Source organism: Electrophorus electricus, chromosome 18 (genome assembly GCF_041902795.1).
Source record: "Electrophorus electricus isolate QZ-2024a chromosome 18, ASM4190279v1, whole genome shotgun sequence".
Lineage (NCBI taxonomy): Eukaryota > Metazoa > Chordata > Actinopteri > Gymnotiformes > Gymnotidae > Electrophorus > Electrophorus electricus.
In genome coordinates, this window is record NC_137514.1 from 10,715,001 (window position 1) to 10,740,256 (window position 25,256).

General features: G+C 47.2%; 1 protein-coding gene and 1 long non-coding RNA gene across 8 annotated transcripts in view; both read left to right on the forward strand.

The window, feature by feature from the left end:
• Nucleotides 1-11,877, forward strand: part of arhgef7b (Rho guanine nucleotide exchange factor (GEF) 7b) — a 26,016-nt gene extending 14,139 nt beyond the window's left edge. For 3 of the 5 annotated variants that reach the window (XM_081701450.1, XM_027014853.3, XM_081701453.1), the window contains 16 exons: nt 2,418-2,512; nt 2,598-2,693; nt 2,983-3,105; nt 3,260-3,398; nt 3,679-3,738; nt 4,841-4,987; nt 5,173-5,259; nt 5,510-5,579; nt 5,718-5,857; nt 6,584-6,793; nt 7,450-7,543; nt 7,712-7,801; nt 9,002-9,166; nt 9,871-9,970; nt 10,076-10,130; nt 10,445-11,877. In XM_081701450.1, the coding sequence (XP_081557576.1) occupies nt 2,418-2,512; nt 2,598-2,693; nt 2,983-3,105; nt 3,260-3,398; nt 3,679-3,738; nt 4,841-4,987; nt 5,173-5,259; nt 5,510-5,579; nt 5,718-5,857; nt 6,584-6,793; nt 7,450-7,543; nt 7,712-7,801; nt 9,002-9,166; nt 9,871-9,970; nt 10,076-10,130; nt 10,445-10,567 (1,794 nt within the window). In that variant the 3' untranslated portion in view covers nt 10,568-11,877. The remainder of the gene's footprint in view (nt 1-2,417; nt 2,513-2,597; nt 2,694-2,982; nt 3,106-3,259; nt 3,399-3,678; nt 3,739-4,840; nt 4,988-5,172; nt 5,260-5,509; nt 5,580-5,717; nt 5,858-6,583; nt 6,794-7,449; nt 7,544-7,711; nt 7,802-9,001; nt 9,167-9,870; nt 9,971-10,075; nt 10,131-10,444) is intronic. The other 2 variants (XM_081701452.1, XM_027014852.3) reach the window with 1 other exon arrangement.
• A 3,701-nt stretch (nt 11,878-15,578) lies between these two features.
• Nucleotides 15,579-25,256, forward strand: part of LOC113577480 (uncharacterized) — a 59,819-nt gene continuing 50,141 nt past the window's right edge. The window contains exon 1 of one of the 3 annotated variants that reach the window (XR_014118295.1): nt 15,579-15,925. This is a non-coding gene — a long non-coding RNA (uncharacterized LOC113577480). The remainder of the gene's footprint in view (nt 15,926-25,256) is intronic. The other 2 variants (XR_004776930.2, XR_004776931.2) reach the window with 2 other exon arrangements.

Consider the following 25,256-nt stretch of genomic DNA (forward strand, 5'->3'; position numbering starts at 1 on the left):
CGAGCGGCTTTGGCCGGTTGGATTTCTGCCTCGTTACGTTATTATGAATCATAAGTTTATTCCAATTATCGTTCATAATAACGTAATTGAGGAGCGTTGTGCACATTGTGCTCGGACCTCCGGCGATGTGTGTGTGTGGGGGGGGGGTGTGTGAGAATGTGTGAAAGACTGATGGATAGAAAAGCGGAGGAGAAAGATGATGCACTTTACCCTTTATATCTCACTCCCACACCACACAGATCTTCCTGTATTTCCATATGTGGGACAACTATTGTATGAGATACCTACAAGCCCTAACCAGCTAGTAACATATAAGAAGACGCTCTCTCTAACCGCTGGGAGCACTTCGAAACGGGAAAGCAAATATGAGCTTCGTTCGCCCGTGACTCCAGGCTCAAAGCTCCCGCTCTGTCAGGACCGGCGTAGCGGAAGCCTCCGTGCGAAAATGTCTCGAGTCGTATCCCATGCGTGATGATTGCACGTTTAGATTTGTGAACCAGGAGTGGTGTCTGTGTTTGTGTGTGTGACGGTGAAGTGCTCTTTATGCGAACTTGCAGTTCTGCCACGTGATGGAAGCGCTTCAGTACGGTTGGCTTGTCAGAAACCACACATTGGGTTGGTTACTTGCTCAAGACAGGCAAGCTGAACCGTGTTTCTGCTCAAAAATGTGCACAATTGGAAACCGTTCAGAAGAATATTTCTTGTATTATTATTTTCTGGATGTAGTTGCACTTAAAAAATGTATCCGTTCTTCTGCACTTTTAATGGCGTGGCTGCATTGGAATGTTTGTGCGTTAGCTGAGGCTACCTTTTGCTTTTTTATTATTAATATTTTTTATTTATTTTTTTATTTTTTTAATTTCTATAATGTAGGCTGTCATTTCCATGTCACTGACCACTGGGACAGCTATGCCTGGGGCCCATTTGTGTGTGTGTGTGTGTGTGTGTGTGTGTGTGTGTGTGTGTGTGTGTGTGTGTGTGTGTGTGTGTGTGTGTGTGTGAGAGTGTGATGGATGAGGTGTTCTTTCTTTGTTAGCATATATAGTGATGGTCTCAACAGCTTTCACCCGCCGAAGGTCCAAGAGCTGCATGCGCACAGCATGTTTGATAATTGGTTGCGCTGCACTAGTCAGTAGTCACTCGCCTCAAACCAAGACGGTTCCAGCTTGAGCTTTGACAGTGTGCCCAGTCCAATTAAAAGCAATAACTGAGCCGGACAAGAACGAAGGATGTCATAGAAGATGATGGATGCCTAGAGAGAGAGCCAGCTTGCTCTGTGGTCTGGGACCAGCTGGACAGTTGAGGACCTTCATTACCACACATTTATTTCAGCAATATGTTTTTCGATTTATTCTTATATGGGGCTTTTTTTAATCTAAAAAAACATGGGCATAATTTGAAACTGAAGTTGTTAAGAGACTGTAAGGGACCATTTCTCCGTTGCTCGTTTTTTTTTAATCTTTAAAGTCAATGCCTAATTCTTGCCCGTTTTATCTTGAACGGTAGTGACTCTCGGATCTTCGCTACTGTTCCTCTTGAGAAAGAAATGACTCAACCTCATGCGATCACTAGTCTGAAGATGGGGGTGTGCCTCTCCTCCTGAGACCGCTTCACACCTAACGTGGGCCTTTTGTTTGAGGAAACAATTCATTTTCCACTATGACTGACCTGATTCAGTCATGTCTAGCTCTCTCTGTGTCTCTCTCGCCATCTCTCTTTCTCTGTCTCTGTCTGTCTATCTCTCGGTCCGTCTCTTTCTCTTGGCTGAGGGATAGAGAGTACCTCCTTTCTCTGTGTTGTAATTGCCCGAGTGGTAATGGTCTCTGTGGATTGTGAGTTGGGGAGAGAGAGAGTGTGTGCGTTGAGGCAAAACTTGCCTCCAGTGCGGTTGACTTGTTTGATAAGTGCTATATTCATTTCATGTTGTGTAATTATTTCCTGGCAAAATTGTTATACATGGACCAGCATTAAGGAATGTGTGTGTGTGTGTGTGTGGGGGGGGGGGGGTCAGATGAGACAATATGCCAGAAATCGGTACTCTAATAGTATTTCAATAATCAAATTAGTACTCTAATAGTATCTAATTAATCACATTTGCTAGGCCACTGCTTAATTTTATCTAAAGGTCAAAATAAATAGGAGCCAGCACCATGTTCAAATACACACACACACACACACACACACACACACTCTCTCTCTCTCTCACTCTCTCTCTCGCTCTCTCTCTCTCGCTCTCTCCTCTCTCTCTCTCTCTCTCTCTCTCTCTCTCTCTCTCTGGACAGTAATAGCTGTTCAGCCCACTCCCAGTTTAACATGTGCGTTCAAACTGTTTTTTGGGTTTTTTTTAGTGAGTGCGCATGTGCCCAAGCGTGTCCGGTTTTCTAAAATGTTCCCTCCTTCGTGTGTGATCTCTGTAGGTCCTCCAGAACATCGTGCAGAAGGAGACGGAGTACAGTAAAGAGCTGCAGTCCCTGCTGAGTGGTTACCTGAGGCTGCTGCAGCCCACAGACAAGTATGGCGCCGCCACGGACCTAGTGGCTAATGTTCACTTCCTGACTACAAAACCATCATGTCTGTCCTCTCTCTCTAACTCTCAGACTGTCTGTAGCGGACATCGCTCATATTCTGGGCAACCTGGAGGAGATCAACTCTTTCCAGCAGTCTCTGGTTCAGTCACTAGAGGAATGCACCAAGTAAGGCTTGCTCCTCTGTATCCTGAGCTGATCCGAGACCAGCTTTGCCTTTCCTCTTGCCTGCCGCATATGATGTGCCACATGCGGTTCTCAGACTGAGGTTCTGTCGCCATCTAGTGGCGGTTTTATGTACTTTTCAAAGGCACATGTGACCCACAGGACATTTACTCTAGCCATATAATGCCATTGCTGTATGAACACACCAGTAACCTGGCCCTTAAAAGATTTTAATGAGCTCATAGATTTGTTCCTGCACCGTGTGCGTGCGTTTGCGCCTGTGTGAGGTTAGGTTTCCGGAGAACCAGCAGAGGATCGGAGGGTTCTTCCTGTCCCTCATGCCGCAGATGCAGAGTCTTTACGTGGCGTACTGCTCAAACCACCCCTCTGCTGTCAGCGTGCTCACCCAACACAGGTGCTCACACGCTTACCTCCACGCACCTCTGGAGTTATGGCCATCTCTGTACCGCGGGTGTATATGTGTGCGCGCATGGGAATTCACAGCAGGTTTCTTAAATTCAGTCCTGGTATTCTTGTACTAACTGGTGTGCGTGCGTGCGCGGGCGCAGTGACGAGCTGGGCGAGTTCATGGAGAGCAAAGGCGTGAGCAGTCCCGGCATCCTGGCGCTCACGACCAGCCTGAGCGCGCCTTTCCTCCGGCTGGACAGATATCCGGCCCTGCTCAAGGAGCTCGACAGGCACATGGAGGTGCGCAACTCACAACCCCCTAAACTCCCAGCACTACATGGATTTAGAATCTGTGGGATTAAAGTGACTGCAAATCCCATATTAAAATATTACATATGCAAAATCTCTAGATTACATCTTTAACTCAGATGATAAGTATTATAACTAGTAAACGGTATTCAAGCGATATTAAAAAGAGACAAGCGTACATGTTGAGTGTCTGAGGTTTTGATGGTGTCTGTGAATTGTGTGCGTGTTGCTCAGACTTATTTTCATGCCGGTTTAACATCTCTGTCCTCAGGACTTCCACGTGGACCGCTCAGACCTTCAGAAATGCCTGACTGCATTTAAGACCCTCTACGTGAGTCTCCTGTGTGACCTACACCTCTGCTCTGCTCTGTGTGACCTGTGTCTGTCTTCTGCTCTGACTTGCATCTGTGGATTGCGTTCTGGGATTTGCTGTGTGTGATCTGTGTCTGTGTTGTGGGATCGCAGACTCCCCCCCCGCCAAGGGACCAGCAGTTTAAGGATTTTCCCTCGTCACACTGTCTTATGTCCTGTTCTCTCTGTACTACCTGTTGTAATGGTGAGGCCTTGGAGACGCAGGCAGGGCATGTGGTCTGCAGGGCTGGGATGGGCCGGTATGTCAGTACGTGAGTTGTAGGTTAGTATGCAACAAACTAATGCAGTTGGTGGTTGGTACTGCACTGAGCACTTCTAGACTACGTTTAGTTTGTGCACTCTCAAAATCCTTCCCTGACCACCATTCCATTAAATCCCTCAGCGCTCTCTCTCTCGCTCTCGCTCTCGCTCTCTCTCTCTCTCTCTCTCTCTCTATTGTTCTCAAGATGCCGTTCAGGCTTCAGCTCAACCCCCCCCCCGGAACACCTCTTATCATTCTATTACAGAGAATAGACTCTGTGGGACACAGCAGGACGGGGAGTCGGTGGACAGGGTGGGCTGTTTCATTAGGCCCTGCCACATGCGTGCGCGATCCATTGTCCTCGTTCCTGCTCTCGCTTCGCCCGTGCCTCGGCTGCATTGTCGCAGGACGAATCGCTGGAACGGGCAGATCGGAGGCTTTTGTCTCGTCCGCACGCACACGCGCGCGATGACGGTGGGGCAGAAGCTTCCGCCGAGCTGGAGCAAAGAAGATAGAATACAAAACATGGACGGAGAGAGAGAGAGAGCGAGAGAGAGAGAGGGGGAGAGGGAGTGAAAGAGAGAGAGAGAGAGAGAGAGAGAGAGAGAGAGAGAGAGAGAGAGTGTGAGAGTGAGAGTGAGAGTGAGAGTGAGAGTGAGAGAGGGAGAGGGAGAGAGAGAGGGAGAGGGAGAGGGAGAGAGAGAGGGAGAGGGAGTGAATGAGAGAGAACGCTCAAACACCGTAAAGAAATAAAGAGGCTCGTGGCACATCCTATGGAGTGTGTGTGTGTGTGTGTGTGTGTGTGTTCGCATTGCCTCAGGCACAGTGTCAGGAACTGAGGAAGAGGAAGGAGTTGGAGCTGCAGGTTCTGATGGAGCCAGTGCGTGGCTGGGAAGGGGAAGGCATTAAGACCCTGGGCTCCGTCATCTACATGTCTCAGGTGCTCGTGCAGAACCACGGCAGCGAGGTGAGCTCACGCACCCCACGGCCTCCACCGTGTGCTCGTTATGTAATTGAAATCGAGGCCCCGACAGGCCAAATTCAAAGGACGTCCTGTCGACTGAAAAGGTCAGTCGAGTCTGTGCGGTTTGGGAGCAGAATGGCGCCGTATAACATTTCCGTTGTTGTTGTTGTTGTTGTTGTTGATCCCAGGAGAAGAACGAGCGCTACCTGCTGCTCTTCCCTCACGTGCTGCTAGTGCTCTCCGCCAGCCCTCGAATGAGCTGCTTCATCTACCAGGTGGGCCAGCGGGCGGGCCGATTGCTTGCATAAGCCGGTGGGTGAGAGTAGGTGTGGCCGTGGGCGTGTCGTTGGGCGCGCCATTGGGTAAAGACTGTAGGTGGCTCAGGGGGTGGACCTATTGTTTGTGCAAGCCAGTGGTGGGTGGGGCCTTGAGAAGCCGGTGGGTGGGCCACTGGTTGCCACCGTAGACCTCGTGAAGTGTGCGTAGCATGCAATGGCAGCAGAGACTCTCTTTGTTGCTCCACAGGGGAAACTTCCTCTCACAGGGACGACCGTCCACAAGAGCGAGGACACGAGAAATGCTTTTGAAATATCCGGTAAGCGATCGACCGCATCACTGCCGTAAGCAGGGAGGCCGTGACGCGGTCGTTTTAACACCGTGGCACGGTTCTGCGTGGTAGGGATGACGCGCGCGTAACTCGAGTTGTGGCAATTTGTGTTTGTGCTCTCTGCAGGGAGTATGATTGACAGAATCCAGGTGATCTGTAACAACCAGCAGGATTTGCAAGAGTGGGTGGAGCATCTTCACCGTCACACCAAACGCACGTCAACCAGCATGTCCAGTTTAAAACCACAGTCTGTACCATGCCATACGGTTAGTGAACTCCCCCCAACGCAGACAAAGACAAATCAGACCGAAGCATGAACAGCACTCTCAAATGACAAAGTGGCACATTTCACAAATTCCAGTATTTTTATTTTTTTTTCTTCTCTTCATTAGGGAATGAGTGCAGCCAGCTAGTTAGTTCTGTGTTCTCTAGGAACACCCGTCCTGTTGTTGCGCTCTCCCGGCTCGAAGCCCACCTGAGACCCCCACCCCCACCCCACGTTCCTGGCTTTAGTGTGTTAGGAGCTCTAGAAAAAGTGTAAAGTTCAGTCTTCGTCACCATAGCTCATTGGTCAGTGTAGCTCACATGGTACAGCAGGTAGAGGAGGGTGCCTTCAAATGCAAATGCCGTAAATGCATGAAATAAATATAAACAAACACTTTTCAATTCACAGTAAACTCGCCCAAAGTCGTGCCAGTAATAAAAAACGAAACTAAGATTTTGCTCTTGGGTATATGAACAAAACAAAATCTGCCACACACACACACACACACACACACACACACACACACACACACACACACACACACAGTGCCTGTTGTCATCATGACAATCATCCAAATATTGCATTGCTAGAATAACACATCCTTTAGAAGGATGCACTGATCATCAATACAGTCCATGCATTGCTCCATCCCTGTAGCCTACAGGTACGGTGGCCATGGTGACAGATCTGCAGCCCAGCAGCGTTTATGCTCTGTTTCTCCTCCTAGCTCCCCTCACACCCCATCACCCCATCCAGGCACTCGGAGAGCCGGGGCGCGAGCGGAGCTCCCGCCTACCACACCCTCCCACACCTCTCCTCCCACGGAACCATGATATGGGGTCCGCTGGAGCCCCCCAAAACCCAGAAGCCCTGGAGCCTGAGCTGTCTCCGACCAGCCCCGCCCCTCAGACCCTCGGCTGCGCTGTCCCATAAAGAGGTTTGGACGCCAGTGATCTGCACAGGCGTTCGGATCGCCCCCAGTGCGGTTAATCGGTTACGACACAAAGTTTGCATGATGCTATTCTAGTACTTGTTAGCCAGATGGGAACTGGTGTAACTAACTTAAGCTAAACTAGGATGCAGAACCCGTTAGCCAATGTTGAACTGGTTTAACAGTTGATGACCTATTTAAATCTATATTAAAGCATTTCGCAGCTGTGGTACACTTCCCTGACTTTGTAAGTGTTGGTGTTATAGGCCCAATGTGCACAATCTGTCAGGCGTCTTTCCTGAGCACAGGACCACTGCTGCTGACCTTTTGAGGCTGCGGCCAGAAGTTGACCGCTAACAGTTGGTTAGCTGACGCGGACTGAGCGTTAAACAGACTGGCTATAGACCCCTTCTGATATCTAAATGTTTATAATAGTGTTTGGTGGGTAGATGCATAATTTTTATTCACACCATCCCTATTACACAACGTGTAGCCGGTATTTATTGCACTTTTCACTTGTATATGCTGAATGCAACACCTAAACCGCTGAGGTGTCCACCAGGCCTGGAAGCAGTTATGTAATTTGCCACCCATGATGCTCCACAAATGCGGCGATGCACTTTTGACGCATTGCAAATGCGGCACGGTTCCCTTTTCCGCAGGATCTCAGCAAAAGCCCCAAGAGTATGAAGAAGCTCCTGCCCAAGCGCAAGCCAGAGAGGAAGCCGTCGGACGAGGAGTTCGCCCTGCGGAAAAGTAGGTGCACGACGCCGTCCGCTCACGCCGTAGTAACAACCTTTCGTGCTAATGTTCTAATTTGGCCAAGCCTGACACGCACAGTTGGTTCAGAGAGCTGTGTCCACGGTCATGCCACTCGAGTTCCTCGTGCGATGGGACTGGACGATATCTTTTGTTTCCGGCCAGGCACGGCTGCCCTGGAGGAGGACGCGCAGATCCTGAAAGTAATCGAGGCTTACTGCACGAGTGCCAAGACGCGGCAAACGCTCAACTCAAGTAAGACTGCGTCAGGTTCTCTGGGGTTGTTGTTTATGCACATTTAAGCCCTTTTTACCCTTAAATTCATTCTGGTCAGATGCTACAGGTCTGCCACTTAAGCAATCAGAACTGCTAGCTCTTTATCCAGGACTCTTGAAGGCCGACGCCACACAGGACTGTTGAGCGACTGAAGGAGAGTACTAGTCAAACAAAAACCTTTTTGAACTTTGAACTTAGTCATTTGAACTTGCCATCCAGCCATGTCAGGTTTTAACTGTCTCAGCAATAGAGGGGGTCCTCTCAGTGATTTGCATTTTTTGGGATTCATGACCATGGATGGCATATGGCACACTGGAGTTCAAATCCAAATCCCAACAGTGGCATAACTGTTTAAGTGGTGTTCTGAATGTGATCCGGATGTGAATGGGCAGCTGACACTAACTGGTCAGTCTTACTCAGAGAGGTTTGATCCTTGAATTCCTGATGCATCGGGCATCGTACATGGTCACCAGGAATAGTCTCTGCGCTGGGGTCTGTGGGTCCTTGAAGGCACACTTACTTCAACCGCTTTTCCGCACGGCTGATCCGTCTCTCCGTTTGTCGGATGGAGAGCGGCCCGAAATGGCAGAAATAATGACGTGGCTATTGCACACAGCAACTGTTTTGGGCGTTCCTATTGTGGTCTAATTTGAGGAGGACGTCATTTGTTACGTTTCATTTTGTAGTTCTTCTGCTAATGTTGCGCTTGTGTCTAATATTAACTTCCCTCAACTGCTCTTCTTATAATGATATTAGCTACTCCTCTCTCTCTCTCTCTCTCTCTCTCTCTCTCTCTCTCTCCCTCTCTCTCTCCCTCTCTCTCTCTCTCTCTCTCTCTCGCGCTCTCTCTCTCTCTCTAACACTTTAGCCTCTCTGTGAATGTTTTCAAAACTGGTTTACCAACCTGCTCTTGTTTTCTGCCTCTTTCCCTGTTTGCTTCCCTCTCCCCACTTTCTGTCTTCCGTTTGTTACACATCCGCTGTGACCCTTTCATATTTGATTTCAACTCCATGTCGTCTTTTTGTTTGTTTGTTTGTTTGTTTTTGTTTTGTTTCCGTTTCAAAAAATTCTTTTGGTCCTCCGGGTCCTTCTGTGCCCTTTCCTTCTCGGTTGGCTTTGTTCACCTTCAAACCCTATTTGGTTTGGTTTGACCCCTTGACCCCGTCTCCCGTCCATTAGCATGGCAGGGCACTGATTTGATGCATAATCACGTGCTGGCTGACGCGGAAGCTGTGGGTTGCCGTGCCAGCATGTTGCGTCTGGAACACTCATCCGACCAGTCAGAAGACTCGGACTATGACAGTATACGGACAACCCATAGTTACAGAATGGCTCCCACCTCTCGTAAGGGCAGCTGCTCATAACCCCTTCACGTTTGTTCTCCGTGGCTTTTGAGGGTTATCCGCTGCACACTCTCTGGTTTGAGTCCTTTTTGTGACTAAACTGCCTGTTGCCTCTACTTTTTTACATTCAAGTTTGTTAGTTTGTCTATTATTCTGTAGGCGTAACTGTGACTGTGTATGACTTGTCTGTTATTCAGGTTGCGTGCAAGAAGTTTTAATTGGTTTGCACACTATTATTGTTGGAGTCTTGTGTCTCTTTTGGGACATGTTTCTCTAGCTTGAAGTACTAAGCAGTTGGAGTTTTACGTTGTGAGTCTGTCACCCTGGCAGGGGTCTAGCCGTGTTGTACTGTGACATTTTGAAAGAGAGGGTTTTTTTGTTTTGTTTTTAATTAATTATTTGCTTACTAGTTTGTTTGTTTTTGTTTTTTGTTTTTTTTTGCTTGCTTGTCTTGTTTGTTAGGTATGATGGAGATGTTTTTAAATGCTGTTCATGTTGTCTGTTTTTAGGAATGGGTTGTTGACACTTACTCGTTTATCTCAGGTGCAAGAAGGAACCAGAGATAACCGACTTCCATTTATTTATCTTACATGCTGTACTTCTGTTGTGATGTAAAATGTTTCCATATGTCCTCGCAAGGGTCATTCGCATCTCCATGTAAAACTTGCACATGTCTTTTGTTTTATTTATTTACCTGGGGAGCAGGGTCAAGGAAGGAGTCCGGACTCCACATGCTGTTTCCCGAGGAGGAGAAGATCATCGTGGAAGAAACAAAAAGCAACGGTCAGACAGTGATAGAGGAAAGGTGGGCATGGGACCTGACCACTGGAGCGGAATGAATGAAATGACATTGAAATGACATTGAACGTGTCTGACTGCTGACCGATGCTCACTTATCTCTTCTGTAAAGGAGCCTGGTGGACACTGTGTATGCACTGAGGGATGAAGTTCAGGAGCTCAAACAGGTGCGGCCCTCGTTTGCGTAACGTCATGCCCGTCTATTCAGTCAATAGCCTCCAAATATGCCAGATGTATAAATATTTACAAACGTGCACGCAGATTAGTCAACTTGGGTCAAGTTCACACCTTTTTACCTTACCTTTTTTTTTTTTTGGTTATGAAATTCTGCAAAACTACTTAATTTCCTAAAAACACCTTATGAGATCATGGTAGGGCTTTTGCATGCATTATTGGAATGACTCTCCCAGGAAATGATGTGCTGGTGAGCGCAGTTCTGGTGCCGTGACCTGTGTGTCCTCCCTCCCTGTCTTAACTCCAGGACAACAAGAGGATGAAGAGGACCCTGGAGGAAGAGCAAAAGGCAAGGAAAGAGCTGGAGAAAATGGTGACGAGGGTGTTAAAAAGCGTGAATGACCCTTCTTGGGGTGAGACTAACTTATAAAGTCAGTTAGTTAGCCGCCTGTTTGCATATGGTCCGAGCCGGAAGCAAAAAAAAGGGCCGCAAGAACCCCGACAAATGGACGGTGTCCTGTAACGCAGCGTGCGTGACTGTTGTAAAGAACCAGTCCCTTTATCAACCTTTGACCAAAAGAACCCTTTGTCGAGCCAAGCCCGAAGATGCAGTGAAGGTGACGGACACGCCGTACGACCGGACTGGACCGCGCCCTTTATTTCCCGCCACCGAATAAAGACTCACTACGACCGTCTTAAGCTTGCCAGTGCCAAATTTGCTGGTCTCTGCCAAATGGAATATTGGCCTCTGAACTGCTGGTGTAAACCAAGAAAACCGATATTGGAATAAGTGGCCGAAGCAGCTTTAGGTTATGCCTTAAATTCTATTGAACGTGTTTAAAAGGAGAAACGTATACTTTTATTTATATATATATATATATATATATATATATATATATATATAATATAAATAAAAGTATTGGCAAGTATGAGAAACTCTGTTTACAGAAAGCTAACATCACATGGTTCCCAGTTAGTCAGAAAACTGGGAGTCTCAGGGATTGTAGTCCAGTTGATATGTCGGCTCTTAGGTCCTTGACTAAAGTAGATCTTTCAGTTGGATCTTTTAGGAAGCAATATCGACACTGTGAAAGAGTAACAAAAATCCTGGCCAGCAAGGATACAGCAATACAGTGCTGCAGCCATTCAGAGGACTTTTTTTGGCAAAATGATATTTCTATGCTCATTGTTTTCTCGTGGTTGTTTTAAATTGCCTCAATGTTTCTGTCTCGTTTTCTTTCATTGCAGTTTTACACATGAACGTGGGCAAGCCCTTTTTTATTGTTCAAGGTGATTATTCTTGGTTTTAATTTGCTATTATTCCACTAATGAATTTGTACAGAGATTAATTTCTAGCCTATACTGCAAAAGATGTGCAGAAATGTGCCTTTTTTGGGGAACAATTTCCAGAAATTTCTTGGCATTTTCTCTGCAAATCCAAGACCGTTTGTAAGAAAACAACATATGCAACAAATATTTGAATATTCAGTGCTACGGTGCTGCTTTAACTGACAACTTCCATGTCGTTATTCTAATTTATGTATTTAAATGAAATGAAATATCTACTGAAGACATGTCTGTGGTTTCTATTCCATTTTCTGTGGTACAGAAGACACTTCTGCTCACCTGTTCCTTCTTTGCTTTCTGTCCTTCTTTAATTCATTCTCTTTCATTTGGTCTTCTCTAATCTACATGCTAATTTATGTGAACTAAACAAAATAAAATCGTACTTATTCATTATTTATCCCTTTTAGGGTGGTGTAACTAGATTTTCTTTATTACCCAGCTAAGCTCCGGTAACACCGTCATGCAAATTTCCAATTACAAAGTGATGAACATTTATGGACATTGGTTAAAGTCGTGGACCCGTTTACACTGTTTGCTATCAACAACTTGCTTGTACTGTACAACTTTCAAGTGGATATATCTCAGCATTTGTTTAAAGAAACCAGCCAACCTTTTGGTAAAGATGTTCTTCATAAAGTAAAAGGGAGTAGGAATACTCTTTCTGCAGTTTTGCGTCACGACACGTTGCCATATATGGGTGTCAAAGCTGATCTGAGATCAGTAGTTCTACTGTGAAATACTGTCAGAATTCAGGCTCAGGCCTCCCTAGATATGTGCGTGTTCCAAACCCCGTTTCTTATTTTTAACTGTCACATGAACCCTTTCGCTGTGCCCAGGCATACTGGCTTGGCATAAGCCCTGAACTGCCATCTTGTTAATTCCCCTATTGTTGCTGCCCAGTACATGGCTTCCTCTCCAGTGTGTGTGTGTAATCCAGGTTTTGGGTTGGGGACAGCATTGGAGGTGGAAACTGCTGAGCCAAAATGGCTTTCACGTGGATCCCAAAGAGGAACGATTGGAACCTTGGTGTGCTGGAAGCACCAGGACTAGATGAATGCATGAATGCAGCCAGTGGTTCGATTTTTGTATTTTGTATTTTGTATCAGTGGATGTTGATCACATGACCAGGGCAAATCTCTGTTTTTTTTCTCATCTTGACTTTCACCTGTGGTTGTCTTCTGTATTGATATTTTATGTCTCTACAGATTGGTCCGCCTCTGTTGTATTTCACTGGAGTTTTTGCAGTTTGGAAATCAAGGTTTCTATGTCAAATTATTTTTTTTGTGATTTTGTTTGACTTAATTTGCTAGATTGAACTCCAGTTACTTGTTTTTTGTTTGTTTTTTGTATTGTTTGATGTTGGTGTGGTTTTTTTTTGGTTTTTTTTGTATTGTTTGCTGCATCTTTGTTGATGGAAATGCAGACGTGGCTGGAGGTTTGACAGCTATGTTTATGTAAAACGTAGAAAAGTATTTTTGGTTTTTTTTTGGTTTTTTTTCTCAAAACTTGCCTCCCTCTTATAACAAACAATGAGCCGAATCAAAAGATTCTAAAGACACGCGATCCTCGGGGAGAGCAAAGCATTGTGGTAGATTTGAATCGCTGGCTGCGGCCCATGCAGAAAAAGGCTGCTTGTTCTTTTTGTATGGGCACTGAGGCGACAGTGACATTTGGGGAGAGAATGACGTTCCGGAGGCATTAACATGAGGACAAAGCCTCCGAAGGCAAAGGAAAACAAGAAAGAGAAAGAAAATGTTAGCTGTCACTTAATTGGGCCTGGTTGGGTGGCATCAGGTGTGTGTGTGTGTGTGTGTGTGTGTGTGTGTATGTGTGTGTAATCAAGCAGCGAGCGGTGGCCCTTTTCTTCTTATGGTTATTGCACGAGGCATAAGCTGGTATCCAAGAATTAACAAGAGTATTGGCACTTAAAGGCGAACCTCCAGCCACTCACAGATGGCAACACGGAGAACAGGAGACCACGGTTTCTTAGTCTTTGTGCCGTATTGATCAGTCATCTTTTCTTTTTGGAGGAAATGGGCTTAGAGCGGAGTCTGAACAAGGCTGATCTGGAATCGGGGCTGCGTGCTTGCAATGTATGGGTGCTGCACGGGGGAGGGTGGAGGGAACTGATTCTAGATCTGTGGGTAACATTTAAAGGGAAATCATTTATTCCACCAAGAATAGGAGTGTTTGGTCAAAGCAGCCAGGTCGGTTGGTACCTGTTCATGAACACACAATGAATGACAATAGCCTTGTCTCTCTCTTTATCTCTGTCTTGCTCTGGCTCACACACACACACACACACACACACACACACACACACACACACACACAGGCCTACCTGGATATTAAGGGAGTATAGTCTATTTCCTGCCTTTATTACGGTGACATGTCAATTTCCTTCTTTTATGGACGGTGACCAGCCCTCATTGACTCACAATAGAAAGCATATAATTTTGCAGATGTTGGTGAAAAGCTCAAATGTCAGCTTCTTTTCAGGTGGCAGGTCTTGTCTTAGCCTACGAATGAATTATGCATTGGTCACCTTTGTCTAGAGTTCAGTATTCGTACATAAGCACAAAGGCGCATAAAAACGGTCCAAAAGAGCGTCTTAATTTACCTTCGAGCCGCGGAGATCAAACGCGGGGCCAACGGCGAACTCTGCCGCCTGTTTCCTTAACGAGGAAACCGAAGAGCACGACCTCGCTACAGCTCTGTGATGCCGTTAAACGGCACAAAAACAACTTTTGTATGTTATGGTCCCTCATGCATTTCTAACAATCCATTAATGCTGTTATTACACAGTAATAATGCATGTATTAATGTATGCATTACACGCATGTAATATACATACACTCGGTTCAAGTCCAACATCCACTACCGTTATCACCCCACCACCACCAAGATATCTTGAAGTTTTCACAGTTGTGCTACCACTCAGGCGAGGGCAGGTCTCGTGGGCCTCTGACCCTCCGTCGTTGACCTCTCCCCCTGTACTTTTGATCGCTATCGTTCGCTTTTGACCGGCCGGCGCGAGGACGGTGGAGCCAGAACGGAACGCTTTGTGCTCCGTCGAAAACCGTAGACCTGGCTGCCATCGATAGCCACGTTCCCGACTGGCGGGCGGTCACCTCTGGTGCTTGACAAAAGGGAACTGTGGTGTAATTGTAGTGCTCCAGAACCATTTAAGGCGTCTTTTATGTCCCCTAGCAGCCCGGATCAATCGGCTGCCGACACCCCCTACGGCGCTGCCCAGCGAGGCCAACTCCCGAACCTCCCATGTCCAGTCCACTAAACCCCCCTAAACTGCGCCAGGCACCATTCAGTGACTGGGCATCATTTAGATTTGACTTGTACTGTGAGGCTGCTCCCCATCTATCGCTCTCTTTCTCCCCGAGTCCAATAGACTGTCATTAATTTCTAGCCTTTCGCAGTTTACCAAAAAAAAAAAAGATGAAAGGGAAGGAACGCAGAGCGGCGCGTTCTCTTTAGCTCTGTTTATTTGGCAAAATAGCGCCGCAGTAATTTTTTTTTTTTTTTTGTCAGTGGTTTACTCTGAAAAGCCTTTCCCTGCTCGTGTATTGAAAGGAAAGCAATAAAAGCCTTTCAATAGGCATGAATAAAAAAGAGAGACAGAAAGAGAGAGAGAGAGACAGACAGAGAGAGAGAAAAGAGCCTTCGGGGGGTTGGCCGAAGGGCTTCTATTCTTCAGCTGGTAATCAAATTGAAGCCGAAATGAAATGAAGGTTTCTTATGAAAATGGTCTTTGTTGACTGGGCAGGCTGGTAATTCATAAACAATACGCAGGCCCTTTTGTGGTGGTAATAATATATTCATACGCTTGGAAAGAACAGGACAGGGTGGAGGGACACATGGTGGAGTAGTACAGAGCGACTGGAGTACACTGGTTAAAAGGAGACGGATTGTCCAAGACGCCGGATTGCTGCTGTGCTCCTTCTTTGATCTTCAGACCTCTATCAGAGGGACAGGCTGTTCTCTGTGCTCCGGCCAAAAACTTCTGTTTGTTTGCTGGCCTGAGGGAGGTAGTAAATAAATAGTTTGGAGGGTGGGGGTTTCAGGTCCTGTGATCCTCTGAGAGCCTGAAGGAGCTGTGTGTGTGTGTGTGTACATACAGGCCTGGTGCCTCACTGAAGCCAACGATAGAGGAGGTCCTCCGGACAGAACGAGAGGGAGGGAGGGAGAGAGAGAGAGAGAGAGAGAGAGAAGGAAGGAGGGAGGGAGCATCACACATGGACAGCAGATCCAGGGACTGCTGCTCTCTTCCCTCAGTCTCTCATTCTCTCTCACGCGCTGGCAGCGTCTTCCCGGGAGATCGACTTTTAATCTCTGGTGGAATCCTGGGGGGAGGAGTGAGGCGTGCCCGTGGACGCTACTTCCGTGGATACGATGGGAGCACACCGGGGAAGAAGAGGCGCAGGAGGTGAGTGCCGACCGCGTTACCGCCTGTGCGGCGGTCGCTGTCCGAACGGTCCGCCCGAGACTTGCTGCCGCAGGTGTGCAGAACCGATGGGTCGGCGAGCCGCTCTCGCTTTGAAAGTTGCTGCGGCTCTCGACGCGTCCCGGCTTGCATCAGCTGCACCATCTCAACTGCAGGCTCACTGAGTTTACGATCTTGATTTTGGGTTTGCGCACGCGTGCCAAACCATGTGTGTTTTGAGGTAGAAAACAAGGCTGTCAACTAGAATAAACTGAACGCGCGACGGCAGAGGCGCTGATCCTTTCAATCGGCTGATCAGCTTTGCCTGCGAATCTCTCAGCTTGGCGTGAGAGTCGGGGGTCATATCAGCCCAGCTTATGCCCCTTGACTTTCGGTAGGAAGCTGTTGTACAGAGCACGTTTGTTAGGGGGACTGTGTTGTACAGAGCACGTTTGTTAGGGGACTGTGTTGTACAGAGCGCGTTTGTTAGGGGGACTGTGCTGTACAGAGCACGTTTGTTAGGGGGACTGTGTTGTACAGAGCGCGTTTGTTAGGGGGACTGTGTTGTACAGAGCACGTTTGTTAGGGGGACTGTGTTGTACAGAGCGCGTTTGTTAGGGGGACTGTGTTGTACAGAGCGCGTTTGTTAGGGGGACTGTGTTGTACAGAGCGCGTTTGTTAGGGGGACTGTGTTGTACAGAGCGCGTTTGTTAGGGGGACTGTGTTGTACAGAGCGCGTTTGTTAGGGGGACTGTGTTGTACAGAGCACGTTTGTTAGGGGGACTGTGTTGTACAGAGCACGTTTGTTAGGGGACTGTGTTGTACAGAGCACGTTTGTTAGGGGGACTGTGTTGTACAGAGCGCGTTTGTTAGGGGGACTGTGTTGTACAGAGCGCGTTTGTTAGGGGGACTGTGTTGTACAGAGCGCGTTTGTTAGGGGGACTGTGTTGTACAGAGCGCGTTTGTTAGGGGGACTGTGCTGTACAGAGCGCGTTTGTTAGGGGGACTGTGCTGTACAGAGCGCGTTTGTTAGGGGGACTGTGCTGTACAGAGCGCGTTTGTTAGGGGGACTGTGCTGTACAGAGCGCGTTTGTTAGGGGACTGTTGTACAGAGCGCGTTTGTTAGGGGGACTGTGTTGTACAGAGCGCGTTTGTTAGGGGGACTGTGTTGTACAGAGCGCGTTTGTTAGGGGGACTGTGCTGTACAGAGCGCGTTTGTTAGGGGGACTGTGCTGTACAGAGCGCGTTTGTTAGGGGGACTGTGCTGTACAGAGCGCGTTTGTTAGGGGGACTGTGCTGTACAGAGCGCGTTTGTTAGGGGGACTGTGCTGTACAGAGCGCGTTTGTTAGGGGGACTGTGCTGTACAGAGCGCGTTTGTTAGGGGACTGTTGTACAGAGCGCGTTTGTTAGGGGGACTGTGTTGTACAGAGCGCGTTTGTTAGGGGACTGTTGTACAAAGCGCGTTTGTTAGGGGGACTGTTGTACAGAGCGCGTTTGTTAGGGGGACTGTGTTGTACAGAGCGCGTTTGTTAGGGGGACTGTGCTGTACAGAGCGCGTTTGTTAGGGGGACTGTGCTGTACAGAGCGCGTTTGTTAGGGGGACTGTGCTGTACAGAGCGCGTTTGTTAGGGGGACTGTGCTGTACAGAGCGCGTTTGTTAGGGGGACTGTGCTGTACAGAGCGCGTTTGTTAGGGGGACTGTGCTGTACAGAGCGCGTTTGTTAGGGGGACTGTGCTGTACAGAGCGCGTTTGTTAGGGGGACTGTGCTGTACAGAGCGCGTTTGTTAGGGGGACTGTGCTGTACAGAGCGCGTTTGTTAGGGGGACTGTGCTGTACAGAGCGCGTTTGTTAGGGGGACTGTGCTGTACAGAGCGCGTTTGTTAGGGGGACTGTGCTGTACAGAGCGCGTTTGTTAGGGGGACTGTGCTGTACAGAGCGCGTTTGTTAGGGGGACTGTGCTGTACAGAGCGCGTTTGTTAGGGGGACTGTGCTGTACAGAGCGCGTTTGTTAGGGGGACTGTGCTGTACAGAGCGCGTTTGTTAGGGGGAATGTGCTGTACAGAGCGCGTTTGTTAGGGGGACTGTGCTGTACAGAGCGCGTTTGTTAGGGGGACTGTGCTGTACAGAGCACGTTTGTTAGGGGGACTGTGCTGTACAGAGCACGTTTGTTAGGGGGACTGTGTTGTACAGAGCGCGTTTGTTAGGGGGACTGTGCTGTACAGAGCACGTTTGTTAGGGGAACTGTGTTGTACAGAGCACGTTTGTTAGGGGGACTGTGCTGTACAGAGCACGTTTGTTAGGGGACTGTGCTGTACAGACTACTTTCTTTATGCATTAGGCCAGTTTTTTATGCATTCCTCTTTGAATGCCTTTAGTGGAAGCATCTGCAGACCTGACTGTTACGAGGGTGACTTCTCAACCCGTCACTGAATGTATCCAGCAATCCTAGTATTGCGACATGTTCTCCCAACAACACCTTGGCCCATTTAGCGACACTGTCGGAGCAGGTGAACAGGCTGGTGTAGAACCAGCGCCCCCTGTCTTTATAACCATGTTGGCACAGGTGTAAAAGAAACAATAGCCAATACCAAATCAGTGCTTAAGATGCTTCATGAACGCAGCCACTTGGACACCTAAACTCACCTGGACTCCGTATCAAACACCGATCAGCTCAGAATCCAGGAAGCTCTCACTGCTCAACCTGGACGGCAGGAAGCTGTTTCACTGCACAAATTGGACCGTCATAGGAAACTGCCTCACTGCTCAACCTGCACTGGAGGAAGCTGTCCCACTGCACATCCTGGAGCACAGGAAGATCTCACACTGCAAGATCTGAATTACAGAAAGCTGTCTCCCTGGGTCGTTTGTACGTTAACCTCCAAGTCTGAAAAACTGGAGTCTTCCTCAGTCACGGAGAGCATCTTTACTTAGCCGGGGGCTTTCCAGGCGCTTCCCTCCCGAGGGCTCCACCGCGGTATTGACCCTGGTCAGCACTGGATGGGCCACGTGCTGGAGACAAGGGGAACGGGAGAAAGGGATGTGGATCTGGGGGCTATTCCAAGGCCTCTTTGTTTCCCACTAATAGGATCAGCAGTCGCAGGGCGGTACAGGGGAGTGGGCACGTAGAGAATGGAACGAACCAGCCAGGAGAGAGAAAGAATGAGAGGGAGAGAATGAAAGACTGAAAAGGGGAGGAAAAATGGAATCAGGGATGAGAGAAGGTAAGCAGCTTAAGGAGGTAATCTCTCACTCAGGGAGGGAGAGAGAGAGAGAGAATGTTTTGTCCTCTCCCACCTACATCAAGCAGGCTTGAGTGGACTGTGTAAGTCAGGTTTGACTAACTTTATGGAATATTGTGCAAGGGTTATTGACGTACACATTGTCTCAATCCGGTAGAACACAACTGTTATGAGCAATACTCTACAGTATCTGAAAGAGTCTCTGTATTTTGACCAGCAGCCAGCAGATAAATTTAAACCTTAGTTTCGTTCCACCGGTAGTGTGATTTTAGCCACCATGAAGAGCCATGCCTGACTTCTGTGCAACATTAACTCGAGTGAAAATGTGCATGATCTTGTAGGAGTGTTTGTAGGCTCCAACGAACTCCTGCACTGCACAGTTCAGGGTCTATCCTACCCCAACACACCTGACTGAACTCAAGTCCAGCACTCCGTAGTTTCAAATGGTGTTGCAGAACAGAGCAGAGACGACACTAGCTGCTGTTCTGCACTGCAAGGCTTCTCTAGGACCAAGACCGGGAAACACAAGCAGATAGATGTTCTAATCCGGCTGCAGGATGTCAGTATACTGCCCCCTACAGTGCAGCTCGGTAACTCCCTTAAACACAGAAGCCTTGTCCGACTTGTTTCACTGTACTACAAATTTTAGTGCTTTCTGTGCTCACTTAGAAGATAAAATGGTGCGACTGGAGCAGAGAAACCCCTTCAGTTTGTACTGTAGTGATGATGAAAGAGTGAGAAACAGGAAGAAACAGAGAGGTCTTTATGTACAAAGTTAATTCAAAATAGATTCCATTTTGTCCTTACCGGACGTGAAACCGTTGCAGAGGACCTTAAAAACGTCACGTCTTAAAACTCACTTGTAGTTCCCCGCTCGGAATTGTTTGCATCACACGCAATTCAGTATTTCTGCCAGCAGATGGCAGTAGTGACTTGCGTAAATATCAGGGTTGATGCATATAGTACGACGGTTGGCTAAATCAAAAGATTTGATCAATTTATTGAGATTTTGTGTTACTAGATTCGAAAGACGTAGATTAACCTATCAATTACATACCTAAATATCCGTTCATATTACTGCGAGATCAATAGCGCCCCCAATTGCTCAATTGGACAACGTCACTGCAGCACAAATCAACAGCTGCTTGGTTCATAATAAAAAATAATGATCAAAGTCCAGAACAAAGAATTATAAATATAAATATCTTGTGACATCTACAGCTAGATGTCAAATACCGGTTTTTCAAACTTGAGTTAAACTTGCACTAATTTTAACTAGCCAAGTGTTATTCTTGCTTAAAACAGTGGAGGCGACGCGTCCGGAATGTAGACAGCAGAGGGCGCACATGTTCCATTAGAAATGATCTCTGCGCAACGCAAGACGCTTTCTACTGTTTCGCACCAAATACCGGAAAGAAAGTTGACAACTTAGATGCACAGTATGAATAGCTGGATGAAGTCTTTGATTATGCAGTAAGTGTAGTAATGTAGGCCAAAGCTTCCTTGTACTTGAATAAACGTATGCAAACACCACACTGTAGGCCACTGAACTACTGCAGTCAGCGCACACCGCATATTTACAGTCTCGCTAACACCAACTCTACATCAGCCACTACAAAACGTCTTGAACAGACGAACGGGAAAAGGTCTATGACTGCACTATACATGCTTGGACGATGCCAAGGCATTGAATGATACGCTGCGCATTTGTGGAACATTTGAAAAACTGCTCGGGGTTGACATGTGGCTGCACCGCGCTGAAGGTGCTTTTCGCTTGTGGGCTAGAAGTAACAATATCAAGCACTATCTTACTGGTCAGGGAACAGTAACACACAGGTACTGTAGATCCTGACTGTTGTGGGGGAAAGAGACATTTTCCCTTTCAAACATCACCGTCAAATGTCCGTTTGTGTCTAAAATGATTTATTATTTATTCGAAAAGAGATCACCACGACCAAGCGCAATTATGCTAGATGGTGCTATTTCGACTGGTGCAGCCCCCCCACCCCGCGCGCGTCACGCGGCTTCCAGGACCCTTTCCCGATGCACGAACGCGCGCGCCGACAATTACCGTAAACAAGTTTCCAACAGGTCCACATTTCCGCGCCGCCGGAGTCACGTCCAAAAACCGTGTTTTTATTGCTCTTGGTTAACCTGATTCCTGTCTGCATGCGGTCGCCGGCAATTGTTTCGGCAAGTGTAGGGAAAAAATAAAACCCCATCACTGCGGCTTTTATGGCTGAGCCCAGCAGGAAGGACCAGAGCACTTCTTTTAGTCGAATTATCCCCGCGGACTGCAGCTCACATCTCCCCGCGTTTCTTACACAAATTAGACCCGGCGCTTCTGTAGCTGAAGACCCCCTTCGCTGCATTCTTTTAGCAGTGGCTTCAACTTGCTGACCGTATGCTAGAAGGCGTCGAGCAGACTTTTGAAAAAGACTGTGACAGCCTCTCACGTCTGAGGACAACGTGATTAGTCGGGGAGTTTTTAGTCACAGACTAATTTTAGAAAGGTTGGGGGATGTTGCAGGCTCACTGTTCGCAAGGCTGCGACCGGATTCCTTTGGATTGTTTTCCATTATGCTCAAGAAGAGAAACTTGAACAATGGAGCAGAAAGTGAAGTCGTTTTTGGACGCAGCTGCCCTTGTGTGCTCGACTAAAAACAGAATTAAGAGAGCTGTCCTGGTCGCCTTACACCAAACGATGCAGATGACGGGAGCACTCCACAACTCTAGCGAAACTCATGACTTTATTGTGACACTGGGAATCCGCGACGGTGAACTTGCTACAAAGTCGTTGTAAGGGCAGCATAAGAGACCAGGGCCGATAAAGCCGAAGTGCTTTTCTGAGCGGTGAATTCCTAACCGCCTTTCCGCTCTTTTCCCAGTGTGGTTTCGCATTGCCTAACAACATGTGAACAACGGCGGCAGCAGACTAGGAACAATGGCAAAAGTAGCTAAAGGCAAGAAACTCCTAAACTGACATGTGGCCAACCACTGCGCCTCTTAAACCGTGTCACAGAAATGGCTGAGACACACAGCATGTCCCAGACCCACCAAACGGTTACCATGGCAGCCGTGGTTGCCAGTTTCCACCTTTTCACCCCATGCGCTTCGTGGTGAAACGTCCCTTTTTTGAGAGGGACAGCTGTCCAAATGTCAAACGCTTACTCACCGCCATTCAAACGCAATTTGGTGATTTCAAATCGTGGAAATCTGTGGATAGTTTGAAGAAGGGTAGTAGTAGTAGTTGTGTGTGTGTGTGTGTGTGTTGGGGGTGGGGTGGGGTGCGTTTATAGTAGAACAAATGAAATGTTATTTTTATAGCCTATAAGTGAGTTCAGTTTTTGAAAAGCACCTGTATTTGGCCTTGGTAAAGCAATGTATACTACAGGTTTTTATATCAAGTCATCCGTGTTTGTTTGGCCCACATCACCTAATCGTCAAATTGGTAGCCATTGAGCAAAATCCAACTCAGCCTGAGAGCTATAGAGAGGCATGTGCCATTTAATCGCTAATGACACTACACACTGCCATTTTGATTTTAACTATATTTTTGAGTATGTACATTTTTAACAAGGATGCTGTTGTTTATTTGTGCACTTTATCATGTTAGGTCTGAAATAAAACAATGATTGTAAGGTAAAATTGCTGACCCTTAGCTTTAATTTCAGGGTATTTGCGTTTTGTTTGGATGAACCATATAGGAATCATATCTGGTTTAATAAGTAGTTATTCATGCCAAATAATCTGCAACTAAGTACTAAACATAATTTGAATGGAGGCTAAATGTGTCTACGTACCTCATGGTCCTCTGAAATGCAAGAAAAGTGTTCAGAGATGCCTGTGATTCCTATGTGGTTTGCCTGATAGAGACACATGACCTACACAATATTGAATTAAAGCTGCCACTCTGTACTTCCCAGTCCTAGTAGTAATAGTATCATTTTACTCCAGTGTGCTGGAATCCAGAGCCAAAATAACACAACTTGTGTCACTGTTATGTGCAGACTGCACTGGACACCCAATATAGTTCACATTACAGTAAAAAAACAAACAAACAAAAAAACAAAACAAAAAAAAACCGTTCTGTTTTTATAGCCAATATGTCTATGCTTCTGAATCTAGATTAGATGTGTTCTACAAAACTGAGATCCAGTTTAAGTGAAGTCTGAGTTTGAAATGATGCTTACCCGAGTTGGCCTAAAAACAAGCTCCTAGAGGGACAGCTCTCAAATGGTCCCAGCTCAGTTTTACAATCTGACAGCACTCAAACGGTCACAATGCAGTCTGACAATCTGACAGCACTCAAACGGTCACAGCTCAGCCTTCCAATCTGACACCTTAAAAGGGCCTAACGTGGAAACCTGAAGTCCTCCGATAAAACCCAATGGTCGAGATTTCAAAGCGTTTAAAAACTAACGTCTCTCGGCCCACGCTGCTCCTCCCTTTCTGAGCCTTGTTGGCCAGCGTGTGTTTTGGCCGGCTGTGTTATGTCGCTACGTGGTGTTATTTCACTGTCATAGCAGAATGGCAGCTTGCCAACAGATGTGACAATATAAGATCATTTTTTAACAACCTCAAACCCCCCGCGAGGTAGAACGGAAGAGATTCGGAGACTCAGCAGAGCAGCACTGAGAACAATACGCTTTAGGAACGATTAAACGCAGGATTGTTATAGGCTCCAGGACAGAATGCTGTGGATGCTGGGGATGGTGTGCACTGGATCACAGGGACTGGTTAGAAGCACTTCCCTTCACAGTTAACATTGATTTAGACATTTCTTCAGGCTTAATTCTTAGACTCGTTGACCGTAATTAAAAGACTCACCTTAAATGGATGGGCGCTACGGTCGAAGAACCGCTGGTTATGATTGAATTGTTTTTGAAAATTTACATTTAAAAGTGGTATAGAACTGAAGGGCGGCTGCACTTAAGATAACTACGTACTGCTATAAATTACCTGATCTTAACTAGTAGAGAGAGAGAGAGAGAGAGAGAGAGAGTGAGTGTGTGTGTGTGTGTGTGCGTGCACAAAAGCGAGAGAGAGTGAGCGACATAGTGTCAGGCACATAAAACAACCCTTTTTTTAGCAACGGAAGAGCGCTATAAATTCTTTGTTCACCCTGAAACCCTATTCACAAACGATCCCCGGTGATTTTGATAGGCTAATGGAAAATGACCCACCTTTTGTAATTGGCCATCATAAATCTGAGGGGATACAAAGCGCCTTCACTTCCGCTCTCTCGTCCATCCGCTCCCTCGCCGTAGATCTTCGTGACTCCGCAAACGGAAAATCTGAAGGTCGCGATAAACACGCCACAGTTGGTGACACGTAGCTACCGTCTGCTAACGTCCTGTATGTGAACAGGGAGGCCGACGCCGCTAGAGAGCCGACAGCCCCTGCCCACCCGACCCGGCCATGTTCTTATCAAGATGGCCGTGGCGTGAATACGCCAGGCAGACACTGACTCAGCTGTTTTCCCATCTTGACGTTAGTGGTTAGCCTGAAGTCATTGTGACAAGACAAGCAGTAATGAGTGGTGGGATTGACTATGGGAAAGATGGTGGATGACCTACTGACTGGTCCCGGAGACTATTATATTAGTGTGTAAACGTGTCTGAAATGACATTAGTCAGTGCATGTGCAGCAGAGCCTAGCGGTGTGACTTTGTTTTCAGGCAAACCTGTGTGGGGCTTTTTGTGTGCTTGTACATTAATGAAATGTAAGGCACAAAGGAAGGTCACTTTTGCATTTCTGTCGACACTCATTAGTACAGTGGCACTACTGACTCAACCGCCAGGCCTTCTGAGGTACGGGTTATAGGTGTTGTGAATCAAATGTTTCCCTGGCACACTAGAACCACAGGCAAAGAGATGAGGACTGAAACCCACTCAGATGACTGCAATGTACACAACATGAAACGGCCATTTGGTGAGCAGCGATCAGCCACTTAAGAGTCAAGAGGTCGAATGATGGCAACGTCTTCTCTGGTCTCTCCTTGTTTATCTTCTGTAAGCGAAGCACATTCAGATCGTATCATCTTGAGCTTGCTTCAAGATCATCACTGAAATCCAGCTTTCTCTGGTAAAC